Source organism: Eptesicus fuscus, chromosome 7 (genome assembly GCF_027574615.1).
Source record: "Eptesicus fuscus isolate TK198812 chromosome 7, DD_ASM_mEF_20220401, whole genome shotgun sequence".
Lineage (NCBI taxonomy): Eukaryota > Metazoa > Chordata > Mammalia > Chiroptera > Vespertilionidae > Eptesicus > Eptesicus fuscus.
The window spans coordinates 59,246,244-59,256,210 of record NC_072479.1 but is presented as its reverse complement, the minus strand read 5'-3'; the positions used below and the strand labels follow the sequence as shown (position 1 = coordinate 59,256,210).

Here is a 9,967-nt window from a genome sequence, read left to right as displayed (position 1 = left end):
AAAAATTTATGTCAAGGACATTGAAATAGCATCTGTTTTTACCCAGGCTAATTACATGTGTAATGAATAACTGATGAACCTTTACTAATTTCAAGCAAATCTACAGTTTGCTCTTGGGAAGAGCCTAGTGATACAGATAACTTCCTATGACAAGCTGTTCTGGATCTCTGCACACTCTTTATTCCTATATAAATGAACAAATTCTTTGTCTCCACACTAAAAATTACTACAGGAGCATAATGAGATGGAAGAATTTAGGGAAAAACAATGGGGTTATTTTATGCATAAATATCCATTCTTTGGGGTTCCCATCATGTGTTAAGGACAGAAGCATTCTTTCTATTCTATCACCCATAATCAGTTCTCCCAGCTGGCAGCCTGGCACTGGTGCCTTGTCTCAGAGCCAGTGCATACTGGAGTGATTTGTGCGAGGCTGGCTCTGTAGAGGTACAACTTTGTTCCTAAGGGAAACAACTACTGATTTCGTGTATGTTCTCTCCTACGGGAACTCTGGCCATGGAAGGAGAATATGGGGGCTTTTTCTGGGCAGCCCATAGAACATTGCTCTTTAAAAAAAAAAACACGTTTTTTATTGATTTTTGGAGAGGAGGGGGTAGGGAGATAGAAACATGGGTGAGAGAGAAAAATTGATCTCCTGCATGCCCTTTTTGGGGATCGAGCCTACAACCTGGGCATGTGCCCTGACCGGGAATTGAACCGTGACCTGGTGCATGGGTTGATGCTCAGTTGAGACACAGTGGCCGGGCTGGAAAGCATTGCTTTTGACCTCGTGCCACTTACCCTTACCCAGTGGTTGCACAGATTCCCCTCTAGCCCAGTGTTTATCACTGTTGCCGGCCAACAGTGGCCCCGGGGATTGGAAACACCCACTTAGGAGTCTGCCAGCCCAGGAGGTCAGCACGTGAGCACACAATGGTCTCTGCCCTCTAGGTCAAGGTGCACAGGCAGCTGGAGTGTTAGGGCCCTTTACCTCACTCTTCAGATCAGCCTAGAAACCAGAGCTCCCCTTCTTAGTCAAACAGATGGTTGTGGGCGATCCAGAGCCCTGAACTGCTGAAAGAGCTGCTTCCATTCTCCTCCCCACCCCCACCCCCAATCACACCCCACTTACTCAGTCACAGCATCTGAGACCAACAAGCTCTCACAAAGGTCACAGCTACTCCCGATCCAGCCTCCTTTCCCCTTTTCTGGCTTCTGCAAACTAGCCACTAACCTGAGGCAGCCCGAGTGTGGTAGTTTAAAACCCCAAGAAAGAACTGAAGGGTGCTGAAAGCCTCTCAAGGAGAGAGCACCCTGGCACCTTCTTTTCTCTCCTGTCTTCAAGCTGGGCATCAGAGCCTCTCACTTTGACCTTTCCCATCCTCCCTTCCTGGAAGACGTTCAGGTGGGGAGACTTTGAGGCGAGGAGGCCCACTGGTGAGTGCCTGAGATGACGACTGTGGGTAACCAAGATGACCTTGTCTGTCAGGGCTCCTGGGGCCTCTCGTTCTTGGGCTGGGTTGTCCCCAAAGCACGCCTTTACCTTTTTTGTGGTCTTAGCTTTAAAAGTGGGTCCACCCCCACTCACACAGCCCTGCAGCCAGTGTGGGGCCAGTGACATGTGGTCCCTGTCACTGCTAGAGGACAAAACTGTAGAGCACTTTTTGGAGTCCTGGCAGGAGGATACACTAGGCATATACCCTGGAAAAGAAAACATTCCTGTATCTGCTACTAGAGCTGCATAGAATACATTCTAGTGCTGCAAGACAGGAGGGAGTGATGGGGCAGTCACTTGCTCCTATCTGGGCTATTTCCTGGCAGACTTCAGAATGAGACCGTTGCAGGGGGTACGGGGGATTGAGCTGGGGCCAGAGGAAGACTGCCAACACCAGCAGCTGGCAAACCTGAGGACAAGTGGAGCTTGGTTGGTGCCCCATTCCAGTTCCCCACCTGTCTCTACTCCTTTCTCCCATGTCCCTGGCTCGGCCAGACTGTCTCCCTAGGCGCCTGCCTCCCCTGGAGGGCGGGGCTTGGCTGCACCCACGTGTGGCAGAGTTATATGCTCCTAGCCGAGAGAAGAGCCGGGAGTGTGGAACCAGCTGGCTCAGGCAGAAAAGCGGCACCATGGCTGGCAAGAAAGTCTGCATTTTAGGCTCCGGCAACTGGTAAGTGGCTCTGTCAAGAGGTATGGGGAGGAAGGGGGATCCCCCAAGTACACAGAGGCCTAGGTGGGCAGGAGGCAGACAGTGGGTAGAAAATACCCTCTGATTCCTCTTCCATCCCTGCTGTTATCTCCCCCCCCCCCCCCCCCCCCGGAGGACAGATGGTGTCCAAACCTCTCCTGGCCCCTGCCTGGCCCTGGCCCTGCACCTGTTCGTCACAGGAAGGGAGCCTCCAGTGCTCTCTGCTTAAAAGCTGCTTGGGTTTGGGGGTGGGGGTGACAAGGAAGGTAAATAATCTGCTGTGATAAACTGAGGTGGAACACTGCCCCCTCCCCTGCCACGACTCCTCCATCACACCCCGCTTTCTGTGCTCCCTCTCCTACCAGGGGCTCAGCCATCGCCAAGATTGTGGGTGGCAATGCAGCCAAGCTGGCACATTTTGACCCACGGGTGACCATGTGGGTGTTTGAGGAAGACGTCGGGGGCAGAAAGCTGACGGAGATCATCAACACACAGCATGAAAATGTCAAATACCTGCCAGGGCACAAGCTTCCCTCCAACGTGGTGAGCCCCAACACCCTACAAGGAAGGGATGGGGAGGTTTGCTTGCCTCCTGCTGAAGGGGGACATTTCTGGTACTGCCTGGACTTGGGAAGTGTCTCAGGAAGGCTGTTCCAGGCACCGGGCACTCCTATGCACAGCCCCCAAACTGCTTTCCTGGGCACTTTCTGGAACAGGAGAACCTGAATGCCCCCCAGCCCCCATTTATGGACTCCCAGGCCTTTAAGAGAAGACCAGGAAGTTGGTTTCTGTGGCAACCAAAGACAGGATCTCTGGCTCCCAGTCCTGGGGTTCAGGTAGTGCCTGCCTCAGGCTCTAATCCAGTTACTTATTCACTGGGTTATTAGCAGACTTGGACGATGCTCCTTGGACTTAAGGTCTTTGGTCAAATCCACGTGGCTCACTCCCCAGAGAAGACAGCAGAACTGGCGCTTTCCCTTCCCCGTTAGGGACCCTAAGGAGCAGGTGATGAAATTACTTGGCCTCTTCCTCCTGCCAAGCTCAGGCCTCCTTTGGCCTCTAACTGTCCCACAGCCAAAGGCTAGGAGGGTGCTGGGAGGAGGTTTCCAAGAGTCAAGAGCCCAGGAAAACTGCAGCAAAGAGGGAATGGTGGCTATGGGAGAAGGAATAGAGTGTCGTATTCCTCCAAGTTTAGCCCTTCCAGATTCAACCCCCAAACTGGTCTTTTCCCCCCACAAGCCTCATTCTTTGGCTTTTAGATCTTCTGAACTGAATGGGGTTTCATAGGGGCTAGGAGAAGTCTATCAGGCCCATGAACACTGGTCACCCCACAGGTGGCTGTCCCAGATGTGGTCCAGGCTGCAGTGGATGCTGACATCCTGATCTTTGTGGTGCCCCATCAGTTCATCAGCAAGCTCTGTGATCAGCTCAAGGGCCACCTGAAGGCAAACGCCATCGGGATATCTCTTATTAAGGTGCCAGGGACACCATGTGGATGGGGGTGCAGCTAACTTGTGGGGCTCGGGGTGGGTAAAGTGGGGAGAAGAGAATATGCCAAAAGTAGGCTAAGAGTTTTCTGGGAAGAGGAAAGGAGTGGCTTTGGGGAGGCTTGAGAAACAGTGAGATGCTGGGGGCCACTGGGAAGGGGAGGTTGGTTGAGGAGTAGACAAGAGATCGGTTTGGAGGCAGATGACCTGGGAGTTTAGGAGGTGTCCAAAGGATACCTGGGGGTATGAGAAGCAGGCTGGTTTGAGGAATGTGAAAGAGAAGTTGGTCTGGGGAACTTGGAAGTGAGTTGTATAGGAATGTGGAGGAGATACATTGCCTTGGAGAGGTAGGCTGATTTGAGGGTATGTGGAGGAGAGTTTTCAGATGGATTTTCATATGCCACCCACCCTCCTTACAACAAACTTTGGCTGGGTTGGGATGGCAGCAGGACATTTGGGGCTAGGGGGACACTGATGAACAGCGGATTTGGAAAGGGTAGGATTTCTAGGTGGGAAGCCCTCGGTGGGCATAAAGAGCGCCTGGCCTGAGCTCCATCCTGTGCCCAGGGTATAGACGAGGGCCCCAACGGGCTGAAGCTCATCTCTGAAGTGATTGGGGAGCGACTTGGCATCCCTGTGAATGTGTTGATGGGGGCCAACATTGCCAACGAGGTGGCTGATGAGAAGTTTTGTGAGACAACCATTGGTGAGAGCCCCACCACAGCCCACATACATAAAGCAGCTCCACACTCTCCCTCCCCCAAACCCACTTAGCCATCTTCTCCCCATAAGGCAGACAAAGGAAGAAGACCCAAGCATCAGAGGTGAGGGAAGGTTGGGACCCCCCCCCCAGGGAAAGGGTTTCGGGTCCTGCTTAGGGCAGGTGTGCAAAGAAGAGTCAAGAGTCCGCTGTTCAAGCCTTGCCCCTCTCCATTTCAGGCTGCAAGGACCAGGCCCAGGGACTGCTTCTGAAAGAGCTAATGCAGACACCCAATTTCCGCATCACGGTGGTGCAAGAGGTGGACACAGTAGAGATATGTGGGGCCTTAAAGGTGAGAGGGATGTAGAAGCAGCTAGGGGGTGGGGAGAAGATCCTGAAAGAGGGCCTGGCTTAGCTATACCTGGTTACTGGTACTCCAGGCTCTCACTCATAGGCAGTTGCTCCCATTCCCCACCAAACCCTATACACATAGGAAGAACTGCAGAAGCAAAGCCAAAATCATTTAGGCCTGCTGATTACTCATCATCGGACACTGGGCCCCCTTCCTGCTTTCTCCCTATAGCCTCTTGAGGGACATCCCTATCACTGGCTCCAGGGGGTGGTCCACGGAGAAGAGGAGATGCTCTGGGGGAGCACTCAGGCTAATGGGAGATGTCCAGAACACCCAGACAGACGGATGGCTAGAACTCTGGATATCAGGGATAGTCATGGATGGGGGAGCCAGCCAGATGGAAGATTGATTTTCAGTAAATTCCTCAAGGATGGAGTATGGAGCAGAGTTGGGGAGCCAGGAAGCATAAGCCCAGGCTAGAGGAGAGTACAGCAAGTGGGAAAACCACAAGGTAGAAATAGTCACGGAGCCACCCACTATACTTCACTTATTCAGTGGGCATATCATGGCTGATGGAAGCAACAGGAGGCAGGTGGCGAGGGCTCCAAGTGGGGCCTGAAGAAGAGGATTCTGTCTCATCTGTGACTCCCATTTTCCAAAGAATGTAGTGGCCGTGGGGGCTGGCTTCTGCGACGGGCTGGGCTTTGGCGACAACACCAAGGCAGCGGTGATCCGACTGGGCCTCATGGAGATGATTGCCTTCGCCAAGCTCTTCTGCAGGGGCCCTGTGTCCTCTGCCACCTTCTTGGAGAGCTGTGGTGTCGCTGACCTCATCACTACCTGCTACGGAGGGCGGAACCGCAAGGTGGCCGAGGCCTTTGCCCGCACAGGAAAGGTGGGCACTGGGAGAATGGAGAACAGAGGGGGGGCCTTAGAGGTGTCAAGGCAGAGGAACCTGGCTTGAGGTGTCTCTTGAGCACAAACATTAAGCTTATTGTAAACACTGCTAGCCTTTCTTTCCTTGACCTTCCACCTCTCATCAGAGCCCCCGACTCTCAACCTCACACTAATCCTCTCTCATTTCCATCCACCTGTCCTGTTTTCCTCACAGTCCATTGAGCAGCTGGAGAAAGAGATGCTGAATGGGCAGAAGCTACAGGGGCCCCAGACAGCCCGGGAGCTACACAGCATCCTCCGACAAAAGGGCATGATAGATAAGTAAGTGTCTGCCACAGCCCCACTGGGAACCACAGCCCCACTGGGAACCACAGCCCCACTGGGAACCACAGCCCCACTGGGAACCACAGCCCCACTGGTGGAGGGAACCACAGCCCCACTGGGAACCACAGCCCCACTGGGAACCACAGCCCCACTGGGAACCACAGCCCCACTGGGAACCACAGCCCCACTGGTGGAGGGAACCACAGCCAGAAGTGCTCTCCCCATTCTTCATCTTCTGGAACCCTCCTCAATCTGTAGAAAAGTGGGCAGAGAGGGAAATGTTATCTTATGTTAACAGACACAGAGACCAGAGCTTGGAAAGAGTCTGGATGCCCACTGTCCCCCAACTAGGAGTTCATGGTCTTTGAACTCCTTCCTGTCTAGTGATCTTTATACCACATTGCTTCAACCCCTCTGCATAGGCCCCCTCGATTCTTTCCTCATTCTCTGCTATGGGGGTTGGAACTCTGGGGCAGCAGGAATAAGCTCACCTGATTGTCCTGTTTTTCTGTCTATCATCCCGAGTCTAAGCTGCTCACCTAAAGCCAACCTTCTGTCCCTGACCTCTGTCCTGGGTGCTGAGGTGTGAGGACAGTCTCTACGTCAAGGTGTTGCTTTATGTGAAGCACAAAGACAAGAGGGGGTGATGGGCTGATCAGAGCAGAGCTCTGTTGGCCGAGAAAGAATCCTGGAAAAAGAGAGAATGAAACAGGCTCAAAAGATCAGCTCACGGCTGGTCAGAGTAAAGCCTCCTGGTAAAGCAAACAGCCTGGGCAGGAGGATGAGGAGAAGGAAACTGGCCTTTATGAAGCACTTCAGACACAGAATCCCTCAGCGCTGTCACCTTGGCCCACTTCACAGCTGACGCTACCGAGGCTCACAGAGGTTCAGTGGTTTGTCCACTTGGATCCAAACAATTTCAGGGAATCATGTTGGCCAGTTCAATATGATAGGGAGCAAGGCAATTAACAACCTGACCCTAAAACCCGGAGCTAGGAAGTTAAAATTCTCAGCAACTGGAAAATGAGAACCAGAAACTACCCTAACTCCAAGGTGGGAGAGCAGGAGAGTAGAGGGTTAGAAGGGGATGTGGAGTGGGGGCTAGAGGATGTACAAGGAGGCTAAGCTGGGTCTCTCCCTCCCCATTCCAGGTTCCCTCTGTTCATGGCTGTGTACAGAATATGCTACGAGAGCCAGCCAGTGGGCGAATTCATCCGCTGCCTGCAGAATCATCCAGAACATCTGTGAGCAGGGCCGTGGCCCAGGCCAGGCAGTTTCTTTACCCCAGTGGAGACAGGCAGAAGTTTGTGTACCTGGCCACCGAGATATTTGGGATCCCCTACAGAGCAGCCTCTTCTCAGCTTTTCACCTGACAGGAAGTTATAGGGCCCAGCGACCTGTCTGGAGACCCTGAACCACCAAGCAGCCTGCAGCCTCTTGCCGTATCTCAGCAGAAATGGAGAGGCCTTGATCCTCTGCAGATGTGGCTCTCGCTTCCTCCCTGTCCTCTGGGAAGGCCCAGTGCTGCCTACTGTGGGTGTGTATGTGGAGGGAGAAGGAAGTAAGGCAATAGGTGCCCACTGCCGCTTCACACAGAACAGGAATCCTGTCCCCAAGCCCAGTTAAGTAGCTAAAGAACTATCTCAGCCACAAGAAGGATGAGGCAAGGGCTGTCAGGGAGGGATCTGGGCTTTTGAGCTGACATAGGGACTCCTTTGCTCTGTCTGACCTCTGCCAGGCCCTGCACAGCATCAATGGATCTCAGTGTTTGTTAACAAAATACAAAGATCTCAACCCCCTTCTAGCTTCTCCTAGCAACATCTGCGTCCTCGGAAACCTCTGGTCATTCCCTTTCCCCTCCCCCAGGCTGCCCTGGCACCAGAGTTGCTACCAGGCTGGCATCTCGGGCCCTGGGGCTTGTCATTCTCCCCATGGACTTCCTGGTTCCTAGTTTTTTTTGCCAGCTCCTCCCCACAGTGCGTGACCTTTCCAAGTCTCCCCTCCCCCTCCCCGCCAGCACCCTCTTTGAGGAGCAACAACTTAATCTGTTGACAGAGCTACACCTTTCCACAGCAGGCTCGGATCACTCTGCTCCCTGTGACCTTTGTATTTGCCCCACCTCCCTTCTCAGGAGCTCCAGTGACAGGGGAGGTTTCAGCTGGGATCCTCCTGCTACCTCCCCAGGACATCCTTGGCTCCACCCCTTTCCTTCTCCCAAAACCTGAACCTATTTCTTAGCTGCCTCCAGAGCAGCTAACCAGCTGCTCTAGAGGGCAGGTGGCCAGAGAGTGGCCCCAAAGCTGATCCGGGGTAGGAAGGGTGACCAAGTCCCATGTTGGTGGATCCTGACATTCCAGGGCCAGCCCTCTGTCATCTGATATATATGCCTTCTCACAAGAGCTAGGAAACGGGAGGAGGAAAAGAATGAAAAGCACCCTACCCCTAAAGCAGCGATTTTCAACCTTTTTCATCTCATGGCACACATAAACTAATGACTAAAATTCTGTGGCACACGAAAAAATACATTTTTTTGCCAATCTGAAAAAAAAAAAAGGTATAGTTTTAAATCATTCACACTGGATGGCTATTGTTGTGTTGGCTGTTGTTATTTTTTTTTATTTGACAACTTAAGGGAAAAGAGGTCAGTGGCCCTGACTAAATAGTCAGGTACTGCATGTTTTGAAAAATCCTTGCAGCACACCAGTGTGCCTGCGGTGGCACCCCGGCTGTCCTGGGGTAAGGAAAGAACAGGAAGGGGAGGAGGGAGAGGAGTGTGCTTTGCACTGGCCTTGCTCCAGGATGGGGAGGGAATGTCCCGGGTCAGCAGCCTAGGCTCCTGGCTATAAATAGCCCCTGAGGGCCTAAGATGCTCCTAGAATCCAGCAAAGGGTCTCAGCTTCCTGTGTGGCAGCATCTGGCATATAACTGGCTCTGGCCAGCACTATGTTAACCCTCTCTTATTCCCGGCCTAACCAGGCAGGCAGGCTCCTCTCAGTACCTGGCTGCTGAGAATTCACTTTCTTTCCAGTGAAAAAAGTCACCCCAGATCTGGCTGGCCCAGTTAGGGGCACTGGCTGAATACAGGAGGTCAAAGTGAGGGCAGGAAGGCAGTTCCCTTCCCTCAGCAGCAGCTGTGACCTTGTTTAGATAGTCAAACACTTGCCTACTCTTGTTCCCTCCACAGTTAACTGAATCTAAGGCCTTCAAATCAGGCTATTTGTCTAACCAATAAAGTGTGGTTTTTCCAGAAACGAGTTGGGGAAGGGTGCTTCAGTGCATTGTGGCAGTTTGTATGTTGTGGTGTGTTTTCATTTATACCGCAAGGAAAGGGGGAAAAAAAAAACCTCCTTGCCCAGCTGGCTGGCTCAGTGGTCGAGCATCCACCTATGAACCAGGAGGTCACAGTTCGATTCCTGTAAGGGCACAGGCCCCGTGCGGGCTCAGTGGGGGGCGTGCAGGAGGCGACCAATAATGATGATTCTCCCTCATTATTGATGTTTCTATTTCTTTCTTCCTCACCTTTCCTCTCTGAAATCAATAAAGATATATTTTTTTAAAAAAAGAAGAAGAAAAAGAAGAAAGCCCTCCTCGATATTCCCAGCTGCTCCCTGCCCCTAGCAGTGCCCACGCAGTTCTCCTCCCCCACGGGGCACGCCCCTCTCATCCCCTTCCCAGAGCTTCTTTGGGACTTTATCATGCCGCCTGCGAGCAGAGAGGTCACACACAGGACAGAAACAGTCCTCGGGCCCACTCCGTGGCCATGGCCAGACTTGCGGCCTCCTTGGCGGTCCAGGCCTCACGGGGCGGGTCGTTTCCTACCTGAGCTGGGCCACCGGGTAGAGGGCAGCTCCAGGCTGGAGGGGGCGCGCGGTTCAACTCCAGAGGGCTGAGCCGGGGGAGCCTACCTCGCACCTGGAGACTTCACTGCGCCGTAGGCTGGGGATGGGCTGACTGACTGAGTCCGCGAGAAAGACCGTCTTTTCTTTCGTGACTGGGTACTTAAAAGTTCCAATTCTAGAGTTTG

General features: G+C 53.0%; 1 protein-coding gene and 1 long non-coding RNA gene across 2 annotated transcripts; one reads left to right on the top strand and one right to left on the bottom strand.

The window, feature by feature from the left end:
- The first annotated feature begins 1,283 nt into the window (after positions 1 to 1,283).
- On the top strand, positions 1,284 to 9,197 carry GPD1 (glycerol-3-phosphate dehydrogenase 1). The gene is made up of 10 exons (XM_054719096.1): positions 1,284 to 1,437; positions 1,991 to 2,165; positions 2,549 to 2,726; positions 3,518 to 3,658; positions 4,238 to 4,376; positions 4,610 to 4,722; positions 5,384 to 5,617; positions 5,834 to 5,940; positions 7,095 to 7,187; positions 7,682 to 9,197. Exons 2-10 carry the CDS (start codon positions 2,125 to 2,127, stop codon positions 7,716 to 7,718), a joined length of 1,083 nt encoding a protein of 360 aa, XP_054575071.1. The 5' UTR covers positions 1,284 to 1,437; positions 1,991 to 2,124; the 3' UTR covers positions 7,719 to 9,197.
- Positions 5,541 to 9,925, bottom strand: LOC129149799 (uncharacterized). The gene is made up of 3 exons (XR_008556615.1): positions 9,763 to 9,925; positions 6,483 to 6,631; positions 5,541 to 5,624 (listed from the first exon to the last, which is right to left on the bottom strand). It is a non-coding gene; the product is annotated as an uncharacterized LOC129149799 (long non-coding RNA).
- Positions 9,926 to 9,967: the final 42 nt, after the last annotated feature.